Source organism: Telmatherina bonti, assembly GCF_933228915.1.
Source record: "Telmatherina bonti genome assembly, chromosome: 15".
Classification (NCBI taxonomy): Eukaryota; Metazoa; Chordata; class Actinopteri; order Atheriniformes; family Telmatherinidae; genus Telmatherina; species Telmatherina bonti.
In genome coordinates this window covers 12,568,182-12,584,157 of record NC_136613.1, presented here as the reverse complement: position 1 = coordinate 12,584,157, position 15,976 = coordinate 12,568,182, and the positions used below count along the sequence as shown (strand labels likewise).

The window sequence follows — 15,976 nt, the reverse complement described above, 5'->3', positions numbered from 1 at the left end:
TTCTCCTCGATGTTCACCCAGTTTTATACCTAAATCTGTCATTTATGTATGATTGTTTTACTGTACAGAACAAACGTAACCCAAGTTGTCTTTTCAGAAGCGAGCAGTTCTTTGGGAGTCCCAGCGACACGGCGGCGGCAGCAGAGGGCGCCAGAGAGCGCCTCCTGCTGGTGGAGGAGCGGCGGCAGCAGCTGCAAGAGGCGAGGCTTCATAACGGTGGAGAGGAGGAGGAGGTTGTAAATGGGCAGGAAGGACGGTTAGATGTCATCGGAGAGGAACTGAGTGAGAAAGAAGATCAAGATGAGGAGGAGGAGGAGGAGGAGGCAGAACGACAGGATGAAGACTTGGAGCGAGCTACACAGGAATGCTAATGGATCTCTGATGTTAAACCGAGCAGCCTTAATGAAGCTTGTCCTGTAAGTGAAGGGCTGCAGATTATTTTCCACTAAGACCTTTGAAGAGTTTTCTCTGAGAGGAGAACGCCCTCCACAGGTTGTTTTATCCAACTGCAGCTGCACATTTATCCTAACTAAACTATTTCTTTGCATTAAGCCTGAATTGCCTCAATGCTTACTCTCGTGCAAGAAGAGAAACGTGTTGGATGGGATTTCTCAGTCATGCTTCCACTTCTTGGAATTGAAAAATACTGGAATTATTTACTGGAAGAATTAATCCTTATCTCTCTCTGCTCTGTTGATGATAATCATCTGTACAGTTATCTCTTATGGATGCTCCTACCATGTACCCCTAAAGACTGCAACATAAACAGAGCCCCCCGTGGTGCTTACTCCTGCTTCTACAGTCCGTTACATTTTCACCTACAGACATTTGATGCAGTTTTAAATGCTCGGATGGAAACCATTCTGGTCAAATCACCAGAGAAATGATATACGGCATAACTTACACTTTATTGCAGCTTGTTAAGAAAGAAACAAAATGTCCAGTGAGCTGTTTCTGAAGTTGGCCGTGGACTTGAATTGTCCTCATATTCTGTGTAAGATATATCCGCCTTATTTCTAGCAGCAGCAGAGAGCAGACATACAATCACATTTGTAGTGTGAGAGGACATGTTTTTAAGAAAGGAAAAGATTCCTGAAACATTCACAACCACAAGACTGAAAAAATGAAGCCAACATATATGCAGGAAAAAGATTAAACTTCCTTGAGTGGCCAGTTGGGATTGACTTCAAGCGTGATGTCCAACAAGCTAAAACGCGAGGTCTCCAGATTTTTTGACCTCTAGTTACAACTATGCAGAGCTGTAGGATTTTACATTTCCATGTGAGCTATACAGTAGATGCACATTAAAAAACAAAAAGTTAAAGCTTCAAAATGATGAACCACAAACCAATGAGTGATGTAAACTCAGTTGTGTTTTTATATGCAGACTTTGAACAAACCACAACCTCTTAAGACAAGTTATCGCCAAATGCATCCACAATTCCTGCAAGATTATTAAGAATGTGACTATAAAATTAAATTTCTGGGTAAATGTGAACTTCTTGGTGGCGATTCCATCTTGCTTCACACAGCAAAGGGTTTAATCTCCGTCTTTAGGGGCCCAAAATGTACCGATGGCATAGCTAGATGAAAAAAAACTCACTGCAATGAATTTTTACAGTTACAGATTAACAGAGATATTGTACTTGGCCGTGCATCTTGTAAGACCACAGCAAATCTGAACAATAAGGGTTAAGAGCTGTCTTGTGCCTGCACAGATATCAGTTTTAATAGGATTCTCTCTTATGAAAATGCTGGGATTTTGTGGTTTTATAATGGAAATTGGAAGATTTTTTTAAAACACCGCGGGGATCTGATCCATTGGGGATTTTGGTGATCATCAGGGAAGGTGGAAACACACAATAAAAGAAGAAAAAACTGGATTTTCTGGAAGAATATAAGTTTTAGTTTGTGAAAGTTTGAGTTGACGTGTCCTGTTGAAACGGCCTCATGCTCACGTTGGCAACAGCTTTGAGGGACCGTGAGGCTCTAACCACCTTAAGAAACCTGCTCGCTCTGGTCCAGTCTGACCACCAGGACTGATGTTTGTGAAAGCAGCTCCATGTCCAGCACTGAGACTGGTGGATATGTGCAAATAAAGCAACTCCAGAAGAGGGCAGATTGCTTTATTTGATGTTTTTTTTTCTTTTTTAAAAAAACAAAACAAAAAAACCCCCCAAACATTTCTGTAACTGGTTGTCATTTTTTTTTTACCAGTAACTGCTGCTGTAACCATTAATAGCTGTGTCTCGCTTTCCGTCTTTCCAGTTCAACATGTACAGTAACCTCAACACAACCTGCTTAAAATAAAACTGTATTTAAACATTCTGCTGAAAGTGGCCATTTATTGTGTATTTTGTCAAACAAGTAAGTCAGAAAGTTAAATCAATAAATCACATACTGATAAAACATTAGCATCAAATGGCATCAACAGAGGCCTGAAAGCTGCATTACAGGTCTGTCGCCAGCATGATGTAGGGACTGCCAGCACTGCGTTATCGGGATATTTGCGCTGTTCCCATGTGCAGACTCGACAAATAAAATGAAAAAACTAATAATAGGTTTAATAATCTTTATGGTACTGGACTGAGTTCTCAGAACTGATCAGCTTTCTTAACATGCTCCTCACAAAACTATTCTTATTTTGTCAACTTGTTTGGTGGGTAAATTCAAGTTTTGTACCTGATAATTAGAGCTACTTCAGCAGGTGAGTTAATTCAGTTTTTCCATCTGATGTTACTTTATAATGCTGTTCTTCAGTTTTTTTCTTTAAGCCATTTTTATCCAACACAAGGCTCAGCCGCTCTAAGATAAATATTTCTGAAAAACAAATAGTTTCACTCCTTGGTTCTTCACTTCACCTGGCATTTTGCAAGGGGCATCTACCAGGCCAATACTTGTGTGTTCCAGAGTTAACAAATAGACAATAAAATTCTCATGAGCATCTTTTCTGCCATCTTTCAGGAGCCTGAGTGGGAGCCTCACTGTGGAACTGATGTAGATGCTGATGGAGCAACACTGCTGAGCTGACAGGGAGATGGAAGTCTTCAAAGTGCTGGATGTAAGGGTGGGTCATCGGCGGGTTTCCTTGTCCAAAAAGTCTTTGGCTTCATTGATCTTAGTTGCAAGATATGGTGACCCACCTACACACACACACAAAGAAACATGACTCATGCGTAAGTCAGTGTGCATTAAAGTGTCTGCTAAATGACTTCTTACATTTTACTCACATTCTTTTATAATGATAATCTATTTGCATTTGTCATGACTAAACATTCTATAATAAACTTCGTTACACTGGAAAAACAACCATTACAGGCTGCAGTCTGGTGGAGTTAGTCAGCTCAATGACCAGAAACGAGCTGGAATTTGATCACAGTTAAAAGAGAGGGGAACAATTTAGTTGCTGCTTACCTTTATCTGGATGGTTCAGGATCATGATCCTCCGATGCGCCTCGCGTACTTTGACCTTTGTGCTTGTTGGGCTGAATACAACAGAAAAAAGTAATCTAAACATAAATCTGGACTTTACTTTGACAGAAAAATGTAGATCGTGTTAAAAAACACACATTCACTACCTGATTCCAAGAATGAGGCTGGCTTCTCGCCTTGACATCTTCTGCTCAAAACCTCCTTTGTAATATGATGAGAAGGCCTGATGTGACAAAATAGTTTGTTTTTAAGGTTTGTCTTTTTTCCCCTCCAGAAGGACATTGCTGTTTCTGTGAATCTTAATCTACCAGTAAATACAGGTATATGTCAGAAAATTAGAATATTATAAAAAAGTTCAATATTTTTTGTCACTCATTTCAGAATGTGAAACCCATATCTTATATAGATTCATTACACATAGAGTAAAACATTTCAAATATTTATTTCTTGAAATTTTTGATTGTGGCTTATAGATAATGAAAACCCAAAATGCAGTGTCGCAGAAAATTCAACTGAGATGTGTGTATATGCATTTGTCTGTACATATACACAGGAAACACACATTATCAGAATCTGAGGTGTTGGAGTGACTGAATCACGCCAGATATTAATTAAACAGATTAGGGTTCATTTATTACTCACTGAAGCGGGCATCTTTTTGACATTTTCAGAGAAAACTTGCCCAAGCGGCTTCCACAACTGGAATGCATACCGGCCTGTGGGTCACAAGGTATATGAACCACAAAAAGTCCAGCATGCATCACTAAAGATTTCCTTTTACATTTTCACATTAAACATCAGTTTTAGCAACATGAACGATGGTGAATTTAAAAAAAAAAAAACATTACTGCACATGCAAGTACATATTTATATTGGGACATCAAATCATTCTCACCTGCAAATCCTGCAGCAGCGACACCAAGACCAACCGCAATTAAAGTCCCACCCTGTTGAGATGATAATCACCACCTTGGTTAAGGCTGCTCGTACAACACAACTTTTATCTACATGTCAACGACTGTTCACAGAGCAGGACGTTTGATTCTTATCTGACAGCTACGTGTGTAAAGTTACTTCCCCGGTAAAGATAAGGAACCTACATGATGATTGGGTAATGGATGAAAATTGCATTACAACAAAAAAATGCTTACAGAGGACTTGTGGAAATAAACCGGTATTGGATCTTTTGCTAAAAGATCTATACCTAAAACTATTGTATATTGAAACGGTTTCTAACTTTACAACACCAGATGTAATACTGTGTTTTCTAATTGCCTAGAAAGTAAGCATCTTGTCAGTACAAACAATAATAACATAGCATACATAACATAATAAAAACATTATACAGTGCCTTTCAATCCTCTGTGTTGTATGAGATTTATAAACTTAGCACAGAAAGTAAGGAAATTTGTTTGGTCTATGGTTTCTCCCCTTTAATAGCACAAATTGTTATAATATACATCACTCTGCAGCTTGGTTAGTCATCTTTACGAGGAGGTGTAACTTATAAGGATTGTGCTTCTGTGGAATGATGACATACAGCTAAACATGTATGCAGTATTCTCAGAAAATGTGCCAAAATCTCCAGTAATATTCTCACTGGTCTTGTTTTAAGTTGCTTGCTGGATTGAATGATTGTTCTCTCCCACAGTAACAGGATAAAAAAAAACAAAAAAAACAAGAGAAATTGTCCAATTACACTGTAGTAATTTTACATAATTGGGGACTTAAACAGATCCATACACAGCCACAACAGCTCAGCAACTCCTCATCAAGCTGGTCACATTTTGCTGTAGGATGGCATCCCATTCATCAGCCCGGAGGAGGTGAACGTCAGGCAGCGTTAGTCACTCTAGCAGGTGTTGGTATATCTACCCCTTGGTTTATTTGAAGACACTCTAGGGGTACTTGATCAAAATAAAAATAATTTGTAATTATCCTGTAATATCAGTGAAATATATACTTAAGTATTGTGATCAAGCTTTTGATCCAGATACTTGTGGCCAGATAAACATGGTTGTTGAGCAAGAAGTGGCAAAACTCAGACAAATTTTTAGTTCAGATGGACATATTCACATGTCAGTGGAAATCTGTGTTGCTTTGTTTGCACAGCTTTGGGTGGGAAAACAACATTTTTAATGAGGCATACAAATTATTCCATTAAAAAGATATGAGGTTTTTTTTGTCATGGATCACTGACACTGAACATGTTTGAAACATGTCCTTTTCAAATGACTGAAATGACAAAAACTTTCTTTAGTTACAACCTTTTATAAATCTGGGACTGATGGCACATTGTTTCAATAAAAAAAACTTTGCATTTGTCCAGGAAAGGACGGGCAACTCCGGTCCTCGAGGGCCACAGTCCTACAAGTGTTACCTATCAGACCTACAGTTGTGCTCGTATTTATTCATACCCTTTCATTAAAGAAGGAAAAAAACAGCTGCCTGTAAAATAAGCTGAAATTGACTAAAGTAATAATAAATAAAAAATTATATGAAAATTATTACATTATTTTCTAATTCTGGTTCAATAGAAATACATTTTTTTTTTAAAGCAAACAAATAAGATAATTTATTACATATTACGTAATAATGTTTCCGCTACAGTCAGGTGTTTTCTGTTCCTCTCAGACAGACTTCTGCATCTGTTGAGGTATTTTGTCCCATTTTGTCCCACTCTTCAACAGAAAAGTGCTCTAATTTGTCCAGGACCAATTTGTTTGTTTTTTTTTTTTTCTTTTCTTTCTCTAAACTCAATTACATGGGAAAAAAAAACAGTGTCTTATATTACTAAATTATATTTTTGGAAATTTTATTATTGTTTTGTTATTGTTCCTTTTTTAAGTCTCCAGTTATTTGAGTGATTGTTGTAAATTCAGCCTTTTCTTTAATGAAAGGGTGTGAATACACATGAGTACAACTGTACATCACCAGTATTACTGCAATAAACTATCATCAGTCACCACGTATTGTAGGACACATTTCCTAACTTCATATGTGTTTACAGCAACGAGTTATCCATATTTTTGTCAAACAACCTCTTTATCCCAAACTGTAAAGTTAGGGATTTTTTTTACCACATTAATTTGTCCCAAAATTTTAGAAAAGATGACACTGACGTAAGCAGGGTTACGTCCTTCATTAAGAAGGACTCTTACGTCATCCTCGCATGTTGCCTTTTTCACATTAAGATGAAAAAATAAACGTCACGCTGAATGTGTCTAATCTATAATATACTGAGGTGAGTCACCCATAGACGGTATAGTAACAATTTTAGCGCACCTCTCAGCTCATTCATGCTGCTTTTTGCTGATGTTTGTGACGTAAGACGGTAACATGCCGTCAGCGGTCATAGAGGTGACTGAACAGACTTTGACTCATAACATCTTCGTGGTTTCCTCTGAACAGCTAAATTAGACGCTTACCAGCCGCCTGTCTATCTCTGCGTCGCTCCTTACGCTTGATTTAGGAGAATATTCAGCGTATCGCATCAAATCATCTACGGTACCTCCACCGGCGTTCGCCATGTTGCTTCTGATGTTGGAGGTGTGTTCGGGTCTACATCCGGTCATTATTTTCAAAATAAAACAACCAGACACGCTAAAGCTACAGCTGCTTGCAGTTGGTGACAGCAGTGCCATTTATTAAATCACTCTGGGTGACAGTTGCCGCCATAGAAATATATAAGCCTGATGTTGGCAGTGTGTTCGGGTCTACATCCGGTCATTATTTTCAAAATAAAACAAACAAACAAAAAAAGTAACGGACCGGCTACAGCTGCTTCCAGTGGGTGACAGTTGCCACCATAGACATATAAAAAGGCCACCTACTTATTTGATCTTTTTATTCACTAAAATGTAAAGCCAAAAAGGGGTGCTTCAATGTGTATTCACCTTGTCCAAATTGAGTATCCTACTTTGTTGAAAAACTATTTGTACCAGCTTTTTAAGCCTCCTTTTTAAGCCCCTTAGAGCCTACTTAAGCCTTGGTGTATTACTGCTAGAACTTGCCACATGTAACATCAGCAAAAATGCTTATTCTTCAAAGCAAAATTCCTCCAGGTCAAATTGGTTGGATTTAGCCAATATGCAGCTAAATCATGCCACAGATTTTCAGATTGGGGTCTCAATTTTGATCATGCTGTGTCCTGATGGGGTTGGTCCCGCCAGAAAGTTTACCCCCATTCCAGTCTCTGTTAAGTTTTCCCATATTATTCTCAATTACAGAGCTGTAAATAAAACCGAGGTTCAGCAGTTCAAGATTGTGGTAATGCAAGTGATTTCATCACGTCCGATGTGTGTGACCTCCTCAAGTTAAACCCTGAAGAACCCAGTGCGACGTATATGATACAGTTTCTGAGACATTTGCATCACTCCATGGTACAAACTTTGCTCAAAATCCTGAGGAACACAATCTTATATTTGCTTTTTGCCCTTTAATGGACACCAGAAAGCAAAAGATTGCACTATAAAAACTATGACATTTCATAGAGAAATGGTACATTTTCCTAAAAAAAATAATGTTGGTACTTTATTTGCCCCTTTAACAAAATGTAAAATGATAAAGACCTCATATTAAAAAATTGACTTATCTGATCATTTTTGCATGGGTTGGGTCTCTGGGTTAAGGAAGTGAATCAAGAAGAGCTGACACTACTTGCATTGCAGTGTTAGTGTTATTGCTGTAGAGCTGACACCATCATTACAAGCAATGGAGAGAGAGAATACTAGTACTGAACACAGAACACTTGTCAGCCAAATACCTACACTTAACTGCGCAGGTAAGCTTGAACGGCATTATTGTTTTTAATGATAACCTTCGGAAGAGTTTGTTGGTTTCATTGTTTGTGTTATTTTCAGGTATGGGTTCGAGTTGGTGTAAGAGACGCTTCCATTTGGGTCTGATTTTCTTTCTGGGCATCCTGAGTGTTTCACTGTTTACTGGAGTCTGCATCCTTGATGTCCATTGTAAGAGTAGTGCTTTGTTTAATTTTAGATGAGTCCTAAATCTCAGTATGTTGATGGAGCAAAAGTTCTGCATATGTCATATGTTCATTTTGAGTAAATGTCTGCTGATTATATACAGCTAAAAAGCACAACAACTTAACAATTAAAATGGTGTTAAAATGTTCAAGATAACATTAGCAGTGCTTCCTTTTTCAGAGAGAAAACATAAAGTACATTCTTTGTTTGTCCTTACTAAGTGGGCATATACCTGCTCAATCATTACTGTCCTCATGCTATTTTATTATTTGATTTTTTCTTTCCTGTCTTATTTCCTATACCATAAAAACAACTGAATTGACTTTGGGTACAATCTGGCAATTTTGAATTTGGGCTATAATAAATCTACTGCATAAAATCAACGCATAAAGTCCCTTGTTTTATATTGATTTATATCAGATCGTGAAACCATTGCAGAGCTTTCCTCTATCAGTGAAACTTTGACCGAGTATCTGCAGGCCAGCAGAAAAAATTTTTCCTCCCTGGCTGATGAGAAAACCCAACTGGAAAACTTTATCTCTGAACGGGAGCCGATCAGTGTTCAGAGTTTTCCCCATCAGGGTGAGTCATGCTAACATCTTTTCATCTTCAGACTGGATTTGTTACAAATTTCCTGAATACTGAATTAAGGGGCCACTGGCAAAAATAATTGCAGTTGCTTGACAGCTTAAAAAGATTCATGCATTTCTTTGCATTTCTATGCAATGAGTAGCATTTATATTATGAAAATATCAAGGTGGGACATTTAAGCTGTTGTGGTAAAGTGAAAAAAAAACACCAAGGAAAGATGAAAAAAAACTATTTCTGAACCACTTGGAAAAGCAAATGGCAATGGAAATGAAAATGAAAACAATAACAAAATAACTAGAAATGTAATAAAAAAAAAGTAGCTTACATGCAAATTAATGTGTTACATATAGGCTCTTTTGAGGAAGTAAGTAAACTGGCACACAATAAAATTACATCTGAAGGTGGATCTTTCACAAGTCGTTTCTCTTCTCACTGCTTGGCAAAGGCACCGCACCAAGTATCAGTAACACAAGACCGTCACACTGTTTAAGCTGCCTTATTGAGAAAAAAAAGTTATGTGACATCTCTGCTTGTAAAAATGAGTCAAGCGCCATTTCTAAAATATTGCGCTGATATTCCTATTTTCCCTTTTAATATCAAGAAAATGATGATAAAAAAAAGGGGGTTTATCATCAAGCAGAAAATGTTTCTGCAAAATGAGTAAGTTTTAGGGTAAAATCAACTCAACATAATCAAGACAGAAAATTTAAATATCAGCCACAGCCAAAGGTTCATGTTTTCTTATGCTGATCGGCCAGCTAATGCTAATGTCAGACTGTTATATATCTGTTCATCCCCTGTAAAGAGGCTGCTCAAATGCAAGGAACACATTTAGTCCAGTGTGTAGCAATGTTTTTGAAGTTTTCTGTCATCAAGTTAAACTGTGATGGTATTCACAGATATTCATCAGGCATCTATTGGTTTGATAAGCTATAATATCAGTGCTAAACTATGTTACGTAGGACGTCTAAAACTTCACATATCTGCAGTCTTATTAATCTGAATAATTTCTGTGTGTGGTGTTTTATCCAGAAGATGAATACCCTGCAGATTGGATCAAGTTCAGTGGTTCCTATTATTCTGTCTCAAGTGAGTCTGGTTCTTGGGATAAAGGCAGCGAGGACTGCAGAGACAGCGGAGCGGTCCTGGTGATCATAGAGAGCACTGAAGAACAGGTGCACCATGTGTTTGCTTTTGTAGATGAATCTTGACATTAATAGCTCCTTTAAGATGACATATGCATTAGATTGTCCTTTTTTTTTTTCTTCAAACGTGCACAGTTATGTTTGCATTTCCATATAACTTCTTGTGTGTCATGCCAAAGCCTGAATACTAATTTTTGTTATGTAATCATATGGCTTTAGTGCAGCACTAAATGCACATGTATGTTTCCATAACATGGAATATACAACTGTAAAAGTCAATAAATTTTTTCAGTTGAATAAAAGAAAATGCTATTGAAGACATTATTAGAGACTTCACATATACAGGAACAGCACTGATTACTTTCTGTTCTAAATTATGCAGTGCAAGAAGACCTTTTTTTTTTCACACAATTAATATACAAGACAATTCAAAGTGTCTTACATGGAACATTTAAAGCATTACAAAGCATGCAGAAAAAGCAATGGAAAGAAGAAAAAAGAATATAAAGTGAAACAAATTCATGTTAAAACCTTATTTAAGGAAGTGCAAATATCATAATACAGTCATTTTAAATGACTGAATGAAATCAAAACTATTAAAAACAAGTAACTGACTGCACAAGGTAAAAATATATCGTAAAGATGCATCGACACATGAGAAAAGGAATATTTGTAACCTGGATTCAAAAGGTTTGATGATGACATGATGTTAAATTCAAATGAAAAAAGCAAAATAATTATACAAAATTTACATAAAATGTAAGAATTGAGAAGAAGAATTGAGACTGATCTAAATGAAAAATAAAACTACAAGATATAAAAAGCAAAGTTAAGTGTTTATATGTAGGCTACTTGTGTCTTTTGTATGAATTATTACCCACAAATGTTAAACATGTTTAATATTACCATTGTTTTAAAACCAAGAACAAAAAACATGCTTACATGTAATTATTAAAAAAGAACAAAGCATTCATTTTTAACAGCTGTTAAGCTGTGTAAACTGAACATCAGTTGATTTGTATACAAATTGATTGAGATCTACATCTTAGTAAAACAGATGAGCCACATCAGCTGAATTATTTGTGTGGTGTTACATACTCGTAACCTGTGTTTAACGAGCATAAAAAATTCATTATTAAATTGCAAACTTCAGCACAGGCTAACAGTAACTAGCATTAGCGCACTCGTTTAGCTAACTCCTTTAGGCAAATGAACTTCTGCTGTGTGCCGTGTGGGTTTGCTTAACAATAGCAGTAAGATCATAGACCATACATTTGTCATTGTTGATTAGATTTGATTTAAGCAACAAACATAAATAACTGGAAAAAAAAAAAAGTTCGGACATTTGAACTGCAAATAGCTTATTCAAAAACTATTGTACCCTTGTTTCCACTTGTCTTTACAACTTTTGTTTTCCTCATTTTCAACAGCTGTTTGTCTCAAATTTAACAACAAAACAAGCTTGGATTGGTTTAACTGACCAAGAAAGGGAAGGGACATGGAAATGGGTTGATGGAACTCCACTGACTCTACGGTAAGTCTGGTTTTTATGGTTGTTTTATAAATCTGGTGTGGGTGCAACGGTGCATGCCAAAATCATGGTTCGGTAAGTACTTTGGTTTGAATGTCATGGTTTAGTTCTTTTTCAGTGCAGTTAGGGAAGAAGGACCAAAAATTAAAACTGCTTAACTCTGATGTAAACAGAAAAATGTTTAATGACTTTAAATGAAACAAAAAGAAAACTGCCTGCGGCAAGTTCTCCAATATAAGATGATTAAATCAATAAGATATATGGCATACATAAGAATATGCTCCCTCTATTTTAATGGACTGTATCTGCACATACATATAAGGGAGGGAAGTTTCAAGAGACAAAGTTAATTCAGTCAAACTTGTGCGGATATTAATTTAACTCACATCTCAATGTTTTCTTTTAAAGGAAAATTGAATTGCATGTGTTCTATAAAAGATGAAGTAAGATATGATTAGTTGCAATGTGATGTCATGTTTTGTTAATAAAACTATTGTTTAAATGAGTACACTTTCAGAAACCAGTTTACAAATTTTATATAGGATTTATCTTTAAAAAAAAAACGAAAAAAAAAACAATGGTTGACAGAAAAAATATATACATAAGAAAAACTGCAGCTCCTTCAAAACGGAAAACATTTAAATGTTAAGGGGGGAAAAGCACTTCATGCCATCTGTAGTGACTTTGTGGTTGGTGCGCAATTCATCCAAAAGCTGTTTGTGGAGAAAATGCTCACAACAGACACCTGAAGAGGCGTGGCTATACAGGGCGTGGCTATACGGGGCGTGGCTATAGGCTGTGGGGCTATAGGGGCGGGGCTATGAGGAGGGATCTTCAGTGTAGATCAGCAGTGACTAGACTGGCAGACTAGACTTTCGTCTTATCCTCTTGTCTTTGTCCATTCAGATACTTCAGTGGGAAGCCAGTGTGCTTCCAAACAAAAAAGTTTATCAATGAAAACATCTTAAAGTTCTGGTTTTGCATTAAATTTAGCTGAGCTAGAATGTTCACTTTCAAGCGCTAGCCATAACATCTGCTAGCTAGAGGTTGTAGCTAGAGTGCAAGGGTATAACTAGGTACGTTACTTTTCTGTATCCAAAACTGCGGATATATGTACTGTGACACCCCTGATAAATAGAATTTAACATTTTAATACAGTCCTCTTTTTTCCCTCTTATTTTATTGAATCCATTTAAGCTTTCTCTTTTATTTCTTGGTTTGACTCAATTTCCCCTCAAAAAATAAAGACTGATGCAGGGGATTGTTGGACCATATAGGAAAGTTGCAGGGATTAACTTGTATGATTTAGCACTCTATCAAATCAGAGTTATGAGCAAGGCATGTTCAATCCTGACTGTTCAGAGCCACCCCTTGGCTCATGAGTTTCTGCTGGTTCCTTCAGGGTGCACCCTGCTAAAATGAAGGACAAACAATCACAAATACTCTTTTGGTTCCTTCTGCAATTGCTTTACTCAACAAGTAACTCTGTTTATGTTTCACAATTTCTCTGAATATGTCCATTATCATATTCTGTTTTTATATTCACTGTTGTTTCTGTTTGACTGTTGCACTGATTGATTGTTTTACTGCTTGCTGCCAAGCGAATTACCCAATGGCAATAAAAAGAATACTCCTTAAACAGTGAAATTTTGTAACTCACCAAATCGCACCGAAATATAGCATATTTATCCGCAAAAATAGCCTTATAGATGTAATGAAATGGCACTGTGTGGCGCCAAATAAGAAAACAGCTCAATGCGTAAAAGAATAGCAGGCATGGATTATAATTCCCAGTGGATTTAACATGCAAAGGAATTGCTTTAGTCACTTGAAATCACTATCCAAGAAAACTATAGACAGTTGACATTTTCTTCTATTTTTTAAATTGTCCACAGTAGTTTTATCCTCATTCTCTTCACCAGCTTCTAACACTATCTCATTGTCCGGTGCCCTGCCAGGATGTGGGCGCGAGATCAACCTGATAATGGTCATGGACTCCCAGGGATAGATGACGAGGACTGTGCACACTTGAGAACTGATAACTTTTGGAATGATTTGACATGTACAGTGCCTCTGCGATGGATCTGTGAAAAGGTAATATGATGTTATGTAATATTTCTCTCATTTAAACATCAAATGAGTATTCCACAGTTTGTCATGATTGTACCCTTGTTTCTACTTGTCATTGTAACTTTTTTTTTTTTTTTTTTTTTTTTTTTTTTTTTTTGCAGAAGATGATTCAAGTTTAAAAATAACAGCAACTGACAACACACAGTCTAAGTATATTGCATGTGTTTAAAGCAATAGCATCCATTGATGAGTACACTGTCTCAAATACATAAATAAGGACTTTGTTGGCAAGTCAAACTTGTCATGTGATTCTTACTTTTCAGCTTTGCTCCTGCTTCTTAATGTTAAGGGATTTTACAAATACAAGTTAGGTTTAGATGCTTATTACCACATGGTTTAAAATGCAAAACTTTTCATTGGTTATGGATTTGTCATAGGGAGAGAACAAAGGTGAAGGGAGTTCACCTGACTCTGTTATGTTTTTATTTGGCCTTATGCTCTTTTAAGGCCAACATTGTAATAAAATAATGGTTATGCTGAGATTAAATTGCAGATCATGGCAGAGCAGAGACTCATATAAACTATAAAAAATAAACTTCTAGTTGACTACCATGCCAAATGAATATTTAAAGTACCATCAGCCTTCATAAAAAAAAATAAAAATAAAATAAAATAATAATAATAATGATAATAATAATAATAATAATAATAATAATAATAATGATATTATCAATGATGATAATAATAATAATGATATTATCAATGATGATAATAATAATAATAATAATAATTTTTTTTGTAGTGATATTTACATCTGCCTAAAAAAATTAATGCAGATCACTTTCTTGAAGTTTGATGGAACAACAGAAACCCAGTATCTAAAATAGTTTTTGCTTTAGAAATTTCTTGTCTTATTAATAATTAGAAAAGACTTTAAGGGTCTGATTATGCAAAAATATTTTGATGATTTTTTCAGAGTTGTTTCAGTGGGAATATTTTTACATGCTGTCATCTTCACTCAAACATCAGAAATGCTGATCTTATCTTGTTTAGCTTGTTTCAGATCTTTTAAAACCACAATTTCTTTTACTAATAGCTAAAAAAAAAAGCACTGTTGAATGGTTAATAAAATTCTGTATGATCTTTTTACTTCATATAAAGTCTTCATTTTGGTTGAAGTGTGAGTTCCTACTTTTTAACAGTTGACATTTATACATATTTTAGGGGTTTGGGGTCACAAATTTCTCCCCAAAAAACCTGTCAGTGCTCTACATAAGCTCTAACTGTCGGTAACTTTCACTTAACTTAAATATCTTTTACGAATTGTGTAATAGCTGTTGAAAAGGAGATATGAAAGTGTTTCCTGCTTGCTGGATGATCTTTATGCAGCTTATATGGAGCCTTTTTTAATCATTGCTTTAACTTCCTCAGTTACAGCGATTTACCAAATAAAGCCAACAAGGTTTCATCTGTTTTTGCATGTATTCCTCTGCAGTAAAGCTGGTTTTAGTCATAATATTTTGTCAGATTTTTTTTATGTAAATAGGGGAAACACAAATTCTCAAGCATGAAAAACACGTGACTCAATGACTGCCTGAAAAAATCTTTAACTGATGATGGATATCTTTATAAAACTCAAAGTAACACGGTTTAAATATGAACTTTCACATGAGAAAAGCTGTTTCATCAGGTGTGTGTTGTTCCAACAAAATGAGTGAATTGACAATATAATTTGTCCTTCAGATAAATCCTTCAGATAGTCTGACAGAAGTAAAAATGCAGATTCTGTTGAATATTTTAATATGAACAGTTTTGATGAGCCATACATGCAAGTAGTTCTAATATATTGTGAGAATTAGAAGGTGAAATATTCTCAGTGTGGATCTTACCTTTCCTCTTACAAGTCAGATTTCATTACTACTGCTGCAGGAGGTACTGAAATACTTCAGTAAAATATACAGGAAGATAAATGTACTATGACAAGATATACAGTATGTACTGAGATATAAGTACTGGCCTGCAATATTTGATCCATCTGTAATCTGAATTTATAATTAAAATATGTTTTTAAATGTGAAAAATGGTTGTGTGATGATTTACATTCATTCATTCATTTATTCATGCTTAATACCACTAAGTTCAGTTCAGGGTCATGGGAAACCTGGAGCATATCCCAGCAATTAGCAGGCGTGAAACAGTGCACAGCCTGGACAGGTCGCAGT

At 36.0% G+C, this 15,976-nt stretch overlaps 3 protein-coding genes across 4 annotated transcripts in view; 2 read left to right on the top strand and 1 right to left on the bottom strand.

The window, feature by feature from the left end:
* sestd1 (SEC14 and spectrin domains 1) overlaps window positions 1-602 on the top strand; it is a 28,759-nt gene extending 28,157 nt beyond the window's left edge. Inside the window, exon 19 of the mRNA XM_079254560.1 lies at window positions 98-602. Within this exon, the coding sequence (XP_079110686.1) occupies window positions 98-371 (274 nt within the window). The 3' untranslated portion in view covers window positions 372-602. The remainder of the gene's footprint in view (window positions 1-97) is intronic.
* Window positions 172-6,985, bottom strand: dnajc15 (DnaJ (Hsp40) homolog, subfamily C, member 15). 2 transcript variants are annotated; one of them, XR_013771604.1, is made up of 7 exons: window positions 6,861-6,985; window positions 4,328-4,379; window positions 4,075-4,148; window positions 3,579-3,655; window positions 3,415-3,485; window positions 2,986-3,143; window positions 172-278 (listed from the first exon to the last, which is right to left on the bottom strand). XR_013771604.1 is itself a non-coding variant. In XM_079254561.1 (6 exons), exons 1-6 carry the CDS (start codon window positions 6,960-6,962, stop codon window positions 3,073-3,075), a joined length of 447 nt encoding a protein of 148 aa, XP_079110687.1. In that variant the 5' UTR covers window positions 6,963-6,985; the 3' UTR covers window positions 723-3,072. The 2 variants fall into 2 exon arrangements, 1 of the variants encoding a protein (XP_079110687.1); XM_079254561.1 differs by lacking the exon at window positions 172-278 and having other exon boundaries at window positions 723-3,143.
* A 1,160-nt stretch (window positions 6,986-8,145) lies between these two features.
* On the top strand, window positions 8,146-14,166 carry LOC306766803 (C-type lectin domain family 10 member A-like; the record flags this gene model as incomplete). Its single annotated transcript, XM_079254653.1, has 7 exons — window positions 8,146-8,215; window positions 8,295-8,402; window positions 8,838-8,999; window positions 10,041-10,183; window positions 11,584-11,687; window positions 13,643-13,778; window positions 13,916-14,166. The coding sequence occupies 7 exons, from the start codon at window positions 8,146-8,148 to the stop codon at window positions 13,931-13,933; spliced, it is 741 nt and encodes a 246-aa protein (XP_079110779.1). The 3' UTR covers window positions 13,934-14,166.
* Window positions 14,167-15,976: the final 1,810 nt, after the last annotated feature.

What these genes read in the sequence shown, in the direction of transcription:
- dnajc15 (XM_079254561.1), bottom strand. Translation starts at nt 6,962, where the DNA reads ATGGCGAACGCCGGTGGAGGTACCGTAGATGATTTGATGCGATACGCT. An exon ending in CAGAGATAGACAGGCGGCTG is followed by an intron (nt 4,380 to 6,860) that starts GTAAGCGTCTAA and finishes TCATCTCAACAG; the next exon opens with GGTGGGACTTTAATTGCGGT. An exon ending in CCTGAACCATCCAGATAAAG is followed by an intron (nt 3,144 to 3,414) that starts GTAAGCAGCAAC and finishes GTGTGTGTGTAG; the next exon opens with GTGGGTCACCATATCTTGCA.